Below are 12,160 nucleotides of genomic sequence, written 5' to 3'. Positions count from 1 at the left end.
GGATAATTGATTGAGAAGGGTGACAAACATGGTTGACTTTTCTTCTTGGAGTCTTTATTTCAGCTGACTACTCATGTTGTTGGTTCTTGTCTAGAAGAGGAGGCATCAAAATGTTTATTATGGCACTCAAGATTTGGTCATCCCCATTTTTGTTGTTTTTGTAAGCTTGTCTCTTCTTATAACATTCCAATTTCTTTAAACCAAATCACGAATTTGCCTAAGTGTGTTGCTCATTAATCTGAAAAATTTCAGACATACATTTTCTATCTTCTGAACACAGTAAATAAATTGTTTGCTCATTTATTGAGTTTCATTGATCAATTCTCATGGTACACTTAGGTTTATTTTTTACATCATAAGACTGAAGTCCTTGTTTTACGGAATCTCATCACATGGCGCCACCCGATTCAATGCCAAAATCAAAACCCTTTGTTCAGACTTGGGAGGAGGAGTGGAGGATACATGTCTAACGAATTTCAAAGATACTCCCCAATAGAATGGCTTAAATGACAAATGCATGTATGCCTGCATGTATGTATGTATGTATGTATGTATGTATGTGATTCTTTAAATTTTTTATGTTAAATGACAAATGCAATCTCATTTTTCTTTTTCCTATTATAAAAATACAATCTCCTTGCCACAACTCCTATCCTGTAATTTAAAACAATGATAGCAGAAAATACTAGCGACTTATCAGCGTTTTTCAGAATAAGCGATTATTCTCCACCAATTCTTTTTGTAGTAGGGGAGGGTGGTAAACTATCCAGTTTTGTTAAAATAAGATAATTGCCAGAAAAGGAAGAGGGATGAAAAGAAAGGAGAAAAATAAGGACGCAAACCCAAGGTTTGTTACAAAAAAACTCGAAACATGGTTCTCTAAAGAGATGCGAAGCTACAATCAATGAGGATCCCGTCCGCTGTCATTTGAGCAATCTCTTTATTTTTCTCTCCATTATGTTAATCAAAGTGCTATTGTTAGTCCAGAGCTAACTTGAATCTCTCAGCATTTATGATCTTTCTTTCCCCACAGTCCACAAGGAGAAAATTCCTATCTCCCAAGCCTTCTCCAAATCTATTTAATAAAAGGGCAATGTAAAATAACATAGTTAACAGTCTCCACCTATCTATCACAAAAACATCTAGAGCTAGCATTCCACCTCTTTTCTGTAAGAACTTCACTAATGTGATTATTCGCCAACATTCAAGTTTAAACTTGAGACCTCTCACAGGATGAGCTTCCAAGTGACACAATCAGCATTCAGCATTGACCAATAAAATTAGTCACATATTCGACAATTGGGACCATTTTGTCCCATTTTCAAATATTCAGACTTGAGTACCTTTGACATTTGATGATTTATTTTTTAACAGCGTAGAATGAAAGGAGGAAACGGGGAACAACAACACCGTGTGCTTCAAGTTTCACAAAGTGGTGAACAGGGCAGATGACATAAATTAAGTCCCAAAAAGTTCTGAAGAGAATTGCATTTTCACCACCATGACCTTAAAATCGGGATCACTTCAGTGGTTAATTGGTAGTGCTCTTTTGTTATAAAAGCTCACCCTTTTATGCCAAAATAAAAATATCAAGCTTTTACAGATTTACATGATATTCTGGGCATTCATACCTGTACCGCAAAAGAACTACATAAGAAAAGTTGAGAAAATGGAATAAGTTGGAAAACAAACAATAGCACTTTCAGTAAATATTTCATATTTTGCGCACTTACAACTAAGTTGTGTTATTTCTAATGAAATCTAGAACTACCAATGCTTTTTATTTGTTAAGTTCAATGACACTGGCAAATTTACCATATATGGCTAAGCAAATGGGAGCTATATTGGAACTAGACGAGAAGGCTCCTCAAGTCTATCAGAAAGATGAAAGACCACAGGCTTGTCGGAACTTCTCATAAGATACCCAGAATACAAACTGCCATGGTCCGAGCCTTGCCCAAGTCGGAAAGAAACCCTTCCACAATGCCATTATGCCTTCAAATTTCACTGTCTTAACCAAACAATCATAAGAATTCCTGTATAATGTCTGGGTCTTTTTGCCAGAAGTTTGATTCATCATTCTAGTTTTCACCACATCAGCTGGACAGCTAAGAGCAGTTGCTGAGAGACCAGATGCTATAGATGCCAACGTGTGAGCAAACACATTATCCTCACAAATTTGCTTGCGAATAATGAAATGCTTTGCATGGTCATAGCATGTCAATTCACCCATGTTTACCAGAAATGCTCTCTGAGCATTAGGAAACACCCCCCTCCAAAGTCCCAGAAAGCCTTCTGTTTGGATAATCTTTGTGAAAGCATCAAATATCCCTGCATACCTGGGTTGCAGTCCTTGGCTCAAAAGACGGCTATCTGCTTGCATCCTCACCTTTATAAGATCAGCTGGGCTTGCCACAACCTGCATTATGAAAACCAATTAATTGTCTGTGTTGATTTAGTATCACTGAAATTTGAATATGCAATGACACTCATGGTAATTTATGCATTAGTACATCCATATTTGTGATGATCACAAACTGTGTCATGCTGAATGCAAATTTGTTTTATTCAGCTTGTCTTTAAACGAGTGTCTCAGCTTGTCATCAGAGATAACAAATAAGCATTCTCCAATCAATTAGGGAGTCAAAAATCAAATCAATAATTTCATCACTAGATGCTTATTCCTAAAGTAGGTAAGTGTATCTTGGTACCATCTCACCACTTCCATTCAAATAGGCACTGCCCTCCTTTCTCTATCCCTTTAACTTAAACATGTCATGGTTTCACCAACGCCTTGTATTCGGCTAGCAATACTAATGACCAAACATTCTCAACTGATTCTTACACAACCTCTCTTATTTTAAGTACCATACCTATTAATTTTTAAGTACCATACCTATTAACTCCCCCTTTATTATATTTGCATATCCACCTCAAAATCCTCATCTACATTATGCTGATTTGCCCTCTTCATATTCCACAATTTAGTGGTTCCAACAGATCTAGCTATCAACATGTTGGGCTTGTTTTGGAAGTTTCTATGAGATCTGGCAAGATGGGCTGGAGAGAGAGCATACCGGGGAAGGGAGAGAGAGCAAGAGAGCGAGCAGAGAGAACAGGGAGTGATCCCCATGGGACCAAAAAATACAATCTCCTGAGATCTTGTTTTAATCCCATGCATGCTCCCCCTCTCCCTCTCCCTCTCCCTCTCCCATTCCCTCAGCCCCATGCTTTCCCTCCAGCCCATCCGATTGAATCCTGTAGGAACTTCACAATCAGACCTGTAGTACTAAATTTTTTTTTTCTTTTTTGGATATAAGCGGGCAATCACACCACTCTGGTACGAGAGCAAACCATAAAATCAAGGTACAAAAGGTCCCGTAAGGCCCGTGGGCATGTATCACCCTATCTCCAGACAGTCTCCGGAGTGCTCCACCACATAAGATGCAATCCAATCTGCCATGCTGCTCGCCTCTCGATAAAATTTTTCTTCAAGGATCACATTAGACTCCAAAAGCACAAGCCTACTATAACATTTATCATTTAAGTTTTCCCTCATAGATCACATAACACTCCAAAACAAAATTTCTACACTGCCACACCTTATCTCTCAGCAAATTATTTCCATAATAGAACAGATTTAATGCAAAAGAGATTTGAATTTTGATTTCTAATTTAGTGTAGCCCCTGGTGCCAACATTTTCTTCGGAACTGTAAAAGTTTGAACTGAAGCCAGTCTGAGTATAAGATGAATATTGCATATTCATCAATTCTAATTTAACTGTTTCAGTTAGGATTTAAACCTCTTTCATTTTAAACAAAATCCAGCTGGTTTTGCAAAAAGCCTAGCTTATGGAAAGAAATAAGACACATTTGTCCCATTTCTTACAAAACAAGCTGAAATAGGCAACTACTTGTTTCATCATGCTTGTTATTCTAATTGAAACATTTTTGCTCATTTCGATGCTCTATTTCATAGTTTATAATTGATGTTTACCTCTTCCCTCATCATATCAAACGACACTGCCTATCTTGTAACAAGGGTTGATTAACTCCCCCGATTTTAGTGGTTGACTGACATTTATAGATACTTGGCATGTTGCTTAGTTATCTCTCACCTCAAATTTTAAACAATCAGCTTAACATTTCTGGTTTTGCCATCCCATTCTCATCCTTGTTCGTCCATGAGCAATATCCTTGTCAAAACCAGCAGATTGCACTGGTTGGATACCAACTTTAGCTAGAGCATTTATCCCAGCAACACCACCTTGTTTTCCATGTTTACCTTCTGTGTCACAATTTTATCTTTATGCAATATCCTAAATCGATGCTAGGACAAATCTATCTGCTCCACCCTAGAATGATGCTCCAGTCTGGTGTTTTGGGTAACTCCTTATTTTTCCTATATTGTCAAGTAATATAAGTTGCAGGTCTACAATGCACTTAGCCATCTGCTAATACCTCATGCAAGACCAAGCCTGCACTTTTATCTGGTCTGCACATCCCAGGAGTTGCAGCTCCCTTACCAATTTGAGTAATTAAAGTTGCTACGTCTAATTCTACCATACTTCTCCCCATTATACCCAAGTCTATCTACATGTCATAGATAAATGTGTACTACAATTATTAGAAATCCAATAACTTTTAGACTCACAGAGATTTCATTTAGCATAGGCTTCGTTGATAGCTTTGGAACAAATCCTTAGGTCTAGAATTTAATTTATTGTTCCTCCACTAATGCCATATATCTGGACAATGTAAATGTCATGACCAATATTGGTCACGATGTGCCCACAATTGCCTATGAGTTGCACATCTAGCAATAGTTCAAAATGGATGACCCTGGGATCCTTGAGGACTTCCTACAAATCAAGGTTCCCTATTCTCAAGAAAACACTTGTTGAAGCAGTCATAAGCCTATGTCTGGATTAGTGGTTTGTTTCTTGAATCCAAACAAAAATGAAACACAATCAAGCATTATATAAAACTTAGTCGCACGCATGGAAAGCTTCTCACTGATCTTCCTTTGATATCAAGAGTGGCCAATAATGTTGTTAAGGCGATTAGATACTTTTCTATTTGTTTCTTCATTCTTGTCTTTTTGGTAATGATTACATTGATTAGGTACCTTTTTCTGGTGGGTAGTGATTACGTATCTTTCCGAGATCTTATCCCATGCTGTTAGGATCAGGATCAAGCTGTAAAACTGCAGAGGGTTTAGATCAAACTGGGTCCTGGACTGACTTGCAGATTACAAGGATTTTTCTGATTTCTTCAAAGATTGTTAAATATAGTATAAAAATTGAAAAAATAAGTCAATTATAAAGTAGGTGAATGGAGAATAAAAGGCCATCCATGTGAGAAGTCTGTTTTCCACCATCATAAATCCATCACGTCCAATGAGACAAGCACCAAGTCTAGTTATTCAAGTTATTTATATACAAGCTATCAATCTAGGCACTTTAGCTAGAATATTTTTACAAAAAAGAAAGAATCAGATATCAATTCATGGTTGTCAAAATAAGTCAAAGAAAATCCCCGAAGAGTTTGCTAATTTTACATGCTTGCACTTATTAGAGATAAATAAGCAATTCTAAAAGCTCTATACTCCAATAAATTTATATAAATGGACTTCACATGTTCAAGCAGGAATTTGTGATCCGAGGGATTTCATGATGCATAATATAGATCTAGATCTTATGAATTATGATCCTAACTGGTCCCAATCAAACTGGATCTTTCTGCCCTCTTTGTGTATATCCATTCTTTGTAACTTAAAGACTTTGATCAATCTCTTTCTTTTTTCCCATTTACCTACATACTCAAGCTTAGAACCTAACAACTGTAATTGAATTGCTAACTTATGTGATTTCCTGGTAAACCTTCTTATCTTCTAGATGAGATCTAAGTAAAATAGCATTATCTGAAACAAACTATGATTCCCATAGTTGTGTTATGGTTATTAACAAAACTATGATGTGGATCGACAAATTCAGGAACAGTTCAAGATGCATAGGTTTGAAGATCAAATTTGCAATTCTTTAATTTTTCTGAAAACAATTGAAATATCCACCAGTTGACCCTAAGTCAAATGTCTTATTTCATGGGTTAACTTCTCATAAGCACATACTTAAGGATGGCTTCTGCTCTATCCATCTTTGTAAAAACTTTATTCACCATGTGTACTACTATTTTCATAGCTTCACTCACAAGGGCAAACAGTAGAATTAGATCATTAATCTTGTCATCTCTTTGAGTGTGTATAGTTACTTCTTTCGGTTTCATCATTTTGGTTAGCTCTACTAGGCATTTATACTAAGATATAACAAATCTCTAAGAAATTTAACTATTTGTCAGTCTTTTTATCCCATTTTTTAACCTAAAATTATATTCTCCAACACTCCTAAAACTTAATATGCTAATCACTTGACCTATTTGTTCATCCTTAAACTTTGCAAAATGTCTCAATTCTCATTATAGGCATACCACTACCTTTCCCCTGTAAAACACGATGCGGTAAAGGTCCACACCATGGAATCCTGTACCGTCCCATACTGTCTGATATGGAACGTACCGTACCATATCAGTCTCATACCGATACGCCGTTTTGGAGCATACTGACACCACCGAACTGTACCGAACTGATATTATAGTAGAATTTTATCGGTACCGAGATCAAAAATCTTGGTCCACATCAATGATGTCGGGTGCTCTAGATGCTTGCCTAGGTGCTCAAGCGAACATGCTTGAGCACCTCAATAGGCCCTATGCAAAGCAACTTACTAAGACCATGCCTACACGAGCACTTGGAACAAAGCAAGAGAAATTCAGATAAGCACCTCACCAATAGATTTGTTGAAGGGCCAGGCTCAAGCTTGGCCCTTAATCAGGCTTTGTTTCAAGCCTCGAGCTTTGTGATCATTTTTTATTTTCTAAAATTTGCTAAAAATACTTTTTAAAATGCTGAATATGAATAATTAAATATTATCAAGAACCTACAATAAGTCTATTATCTTATTAAATTCACATATCAACAACAATTGTCAATTAGGTCCCCATATACATCAAACATAAACAAATAATACAATCATAAATGTAAACAAGCTTGGGCCTGGCTTTAATCCCCAAGCATGAACTTGGCATGATTATTAAATATACCTATTTTCTAGACCTGAAACGGCCCGCGAGGCCTAAAATCTTGGCACGAGCCTGTTGAAAAGGCTGTGGGCTTGACTAAGAAAGGGAGAGTGAGGTTGGCAACAGACTTCACTTAAGAAATATTTAAAAAAGAAAAGTTTGAGTGGAGCCCCTATTTCATTTTGAAACAAGGGCCACCCCTGCAACCTGCTTCTCTTTCCCTCCCTCTCCCTCTCTCGGTCTCTCTCCCTCTCTCTCTCTCCCCCCTTCCTCTCTAGCTTTAGCTTTGCTGGCATGATCCAAAATAGCACAACATGATATTGTACCATATTCTGAACCATACTACTAGGCAACCTACATTATGCTCAATACCAATATAGCCAAACTTGGTTCGTTCCCTATGAAGTGATACAAATATGCAATTTTAGTTGATTATGTGATCACACCCAATACTAACTATAAGAACCCAATAGGATTGTGGTGGATAGAAGGTTCCACCTGAATATAGAATATTTACCACCATGATCTATGCTATTTATTCCTTATTATCAAGTATAAAGTTTTCCCTTAGCCGTTGGATCCAAAAGTTTTCCTTTCATTGTTGCATCCAAAATGGTTTATTGTTTTATCAAATGTCAAATCGTGGTACAGTTATATTTTTTGCTGAACCTATGACACTTTTCAAACACTTTTTTCCTTGGAAAAGGTGGGACTTGATGCAATGGTTAGATTGCTCCATTATGACCTACAGGTCATAGGTTTGAAGCATGAAAATAGTCTCTCTGCAAGCGAAGGTAAAGCTGCATACATCTTACCCTCCCTAGATCCCTTAGTGGCAGGAGCCTCGTGCATTGGATGACCCATTTTTTCCTTGGAAAAGCTTTGAAAGTTAATGGTGTGTTATTTTCTCAAGGTGCACTAACTAAATGAATCTTTGGCCTCTCTACATTTTAAGATCCATTTTATAATTGGCCCATATTTTCCTGGCCCACTTATTTTCTAATTTAGGTTCTTTGAAGAAAAGCATGTCACATGTCACCTCTGGAGCATGCTAGTCTATTATAGCACTAATTAATGCTCAAGCCTTCATCACCTCTAGTACCTAGGCCATCTTTCCTATAATAGTTGGAACTATAACAGAAAATTAGCATTAATAAAAGGCCGTTGGTCATGTTGTTTGGTGCAAGAGCATGTTAAACTCACCAGAGGAAGAGAAGCCCATGTAGACAAAGAAAAATTATGCAGTATTCGATGAGGACTAGATCCTATTTCAATCACCTCATTCAACATCCAAAGAAGGAAAAGAATTTTAAAGTCATAAGGAATGTACAATTTGATTTTTCTCCTATAAAATTGCAATAATTTTTTCAAAATGGGCAAGAATTACTCAAAGAAATCATTGTAGGGGTGAAGTCAAGAGAGGATGAGCCAGGGCCTCCTTAAGCTTGATAAATTCTAAAACAATATTGTTGTACCCAAAGCTCATCTCCCCCTACCACCTCCCACCGAAAACTCAAAGTATGGAATATTTCATATTTAAATTGTTTGAATCCCCTCCCAACATGGTAACCACCTATTAGAGTCTCCTTGAAATTTTCTTTGCACTCCTATTCTTAGATACCATCAAACCTCTCCTTTCCATAACTACTACCGAAGTAGTGCTAATTGCTAGCATATAAAATGAATCTGACAAGAAAAGATTACACAATAGATGTTGAGTTGTATTTGCTCTTTAGCAGGTTAAAATGGAGAATTGCGAAAGCAAGAATTGTTATATAAATCTATTTTGATGGGATTTGTGTTAATTTTCCCTTCCTCCAGTAAAATTCTAAATGTGATGAGTTTTTCTCTTTTTCATTTTTGGGTGGGGGGGAGGGAGGTGTGGGTGGGGGAAGAGGCCAATAATCACAATTCCGATTTTTGTGTTAGGCAAACATGGTACAAGCCCTGGAAAAATCTTCAATAAAAAAGAAAAGGTCATGTTGATAATGATAAGATGATTGCATTGAATGCATGGCATCTAGGGCTGAAACTAGATCGGATATGGATAGATATCAGTATATCCATATCCATATTTTTTTTTTATTTGATGAATACAAATGTTAATTAGATACAAAAATTTGTATCCATATTTGTTTTAAATGAATACAAATACAAGCCAGATACAGGACGTATGGATATAAATGTGAAAATAAGTCGGATAACTAAACTTTATGACCATAGAATTAAAAATATTACTAAGTAGATTATAAATCAAAATAATAGGATGTTAATGTGGTTATATATTTTCCTTAAAAGTTCATAAGTACTATATAAAATTAAATAAAATTGCAAATAGAATTGGATAGTCGGATATGGATCGGATAGTTGTCTATCTATATCCATATCTATATCTATTTATTTTTATCGATATGGATATGGATGCAGATATTAATCGGGTACTCAAATTTCTATGCATATCCGGATAGATTCGGATATGAAAATAGATCTGAACGAATATTATCCGATCCACTTTCACCCCTAATGGCATCGGGTATATTACCGAACAAAATAAAGGTATCTCAATCAGCCAAGCCTCCAACTCCCTCATGTCCCTCTCCTATTGCCGTTAGCCTTCTAGTGCACTATGTATCCTTCCCAAGTTTCTTTCATGACAATGTCAAGGCTCCCTAGAGAAAGATGAGTGTCTCCCCTGCTAACTTTTTCCCTTTCTTTGGTAAGACTGACTTCTTTTTTTCCTTTTGTAAGAAAAGGACTTTCTATTTTCATATAAAGAATATAACATAATACAAAGTTACTATCTGACTATAGAGTTTATGACTTTCTCTCACGCCCATTCTATTCATATATCTGGCAGACTCAGATTTTTCCTTTTTGTCTCTGTTGTCTAATAAGGATTGCAGGAATGCAAGGATTAGAGTAAAAACATGGATAAAATATTGGTCTGCAGTGCCACATGCATCAAGATTTTAGACTAAGATGTGTCTAATTCCATTCAACCTCTGATTATGCTTAAATTCAGGTTCAAATTAAATGTTAGCACAAGTCAAATACATTGTAAAACATAAAGCAAGTGTAAACTTTATCGGATTTCGATCTACATTTATCAATTAATGGTCAAGGGAGAAAACAAATTATGTATACAGTATCTAACATATTTTTATCTACCATTCGAGGGTTAGGATCTCGCAACACTTTTTCTATCACAATAACCGATTATACTCGTCAAACAATGGGATCTTGGAAAGTGGAATACCTGAGCGAGGACGCCGGAAGCGCCCCCAGCGAGGGCCTTTCCGAGGAGAGAACCGTCGGCGCCGGCTGCGCTCCGAAGGTGCTCGTAGCCCACGATGCGAATGGGGGTGTAGAAGAGATGGCGGAGGACAGCAGGGGAGAGGCCGCTGTAGAATCCGAGCACGCCACCCTTCCTCCATATCTCAGAGGCGACTCGGAGGGCGTTGCCAGCGGCGGAGGTGGCGGCGGGCGGGCGGAGGTGTGGGGACTCGCCGTGGAGCTGGAGCCTGGTCTTTATGATGTCTATCGGAAAGGTCGCGGTCTCCGCCACCGCCGCCGACAGCGAGGTGAGGGCGATCTTGGAGAACGTCCGGCGCTCCTCCCCTTGTCCTCCGCCGCCGCTGCGGCCGCCTCCCATCGGGAGAGAGCACAGTGGGAGCTTCTATGATGAGCGTACAAAATACTCGAATGGGCGAACAAGGGATTGTTAATATGGAAGCCGATGCCATCATAGAAACATTTCTGAAGAATCCTTGATTCCCACCCATACATACGTCATGCCACCGACCCAAATCCGCCAACCACCGACGTGGTGGCATCCGCCACATATCCATAGCAATTCTCTCGATAAAAATACAGAATTTCTCATCATAATATTTTAGAAACAAGTAATAAAATTAAATAATTATTTAAATAAGTTCAAAATTTAAATAATTATTATTGGGAGATATTTTCTCTTTAGGCCGAAGGTAGGAACAAGCGACTAGGTATGGACCGATGGATGCGATAAGATGGTCCGAATCTAGCTTCGACCTATGATGATCCTTGGACCCTGACCGTAGTTTTGAGCAAAATTCGAAAATCGGTTATTCTTGACTTCGTCATCATACTGTCTTTACAGCCACTGGCTTTCAATACAGGCGGCTGCAGATGGCGGGGTGCTTGGGCATACTAAGTTCTGACTTCGGCTGTAAGCACGTATCGACTCTCATCTCATTGGATAAGATCCAACTCGAATATTTCCTTCTCTTAGCATCCGCTTCCATTATACTATACCGAACTCTCAACTAAAAAAAGACAGGACCGATCCCATCTACGCCTTAATTCAAAATTTAAAGTCATCCACGACTTTTAGTTGGCTTTGGAACGGAAAAGGTAAGTGCAGTAACTGCTTCCTCGATTTTGATTAGGAGTCTCGTCACATTGCGTCCAAATCGATCCCATTATCTCTCTCGACGGTTACACGATTTCATCCTACAAAAAGATCTATAAGGGACCTCCCAAGGTATGCGATCATAATCTTCTACACTCCTCTTCTATTTTTCTTATATCTGACTTGAGCGTTGAAGGATCTCTACTGGAGCCAACTCCAATCATGACTTGTGTGCAGATTTTTCAGCCAGGAGGACACATCACCACTTCAGCTTCTTCCGATCGTGATCCAGATTTTAGCGGCAACAACTATGATTCAAATTTTAAAGTTTCATAAAATCAAACAATATTCAAAAATCTCGCATCAAACTTTAATAAAATATTAATATAAAGTAAAGAGACCAAAGTTCTATTTATAATCACCCTTTCAAAGTAAGGTTCTGTACCAAACTATTTCTTCGAATCTATAAAAATAGTTAGTAACCAACTAGACATCTTTGCATGCAATAAATTTTAACTAGATAAATTAGATAATAAAATTAATAATATATTTTTATTGAAAATAAGTATATAAAATATATCAGTTCAAAGTCAGATCTAGATATGGAGCATTATCAAACATCAAATTTATCGAGTC

The 12,160-nt window shown here is 37.5% G+C and overlaps 1 protein-coding gene across 1 annotated transcript; it reads right to left on the bottom strand.

The window, feature by feature from the left end:
* Nucleotides 1-1,675: 1,675 nt before the first annotated feature.
* LOC105060889 (mitochondrial uncoupling protein 3) lies at nucleotides 1,676-10,927 on the bottom strand. The gene is made up of 2 exons (XM_010944747.4): nucleotides 10,394-10,927; nucleotides 1,676-2,419 (listed from the first exon to the last, which is right to left on the bottom strand). Exons 1-2 carry the CDS (start codon nucleotides 10,787-10,789, stop codon nucleotides 1,877-1,879), a joined length of 939 nt encoding a protein of 312 aa, XP_010943049.2. The 5' UTR covers nucleotides 10,790-10,927; the 3' UTR covers nucleotides 1,676-1,876.
* Nucleotides 10,928-12,160: the final 1,233 nt, after the last annotated feature.

This window comes from Elaeis guineensis, chromosome 13, assembly GCF_000442705.2.
Source record: "Elaeis guineensis isolate ETL-2024a chromosome 13, EG11, whole genome shotgun sequence".
In the NCBI taxonomy this organism is placed as follows: Eukaryota; Viridiplantae; Streptophyta; class Magnoliopsida; order Arecales; family Arecaceae; genus Elaeis; species Elaeis guineensis.
The sequence above is the reverse complement of the archived record's forward strand: the minus strand, read 5'-3'. Positions and strand labels throughout refer to the sequence as shown.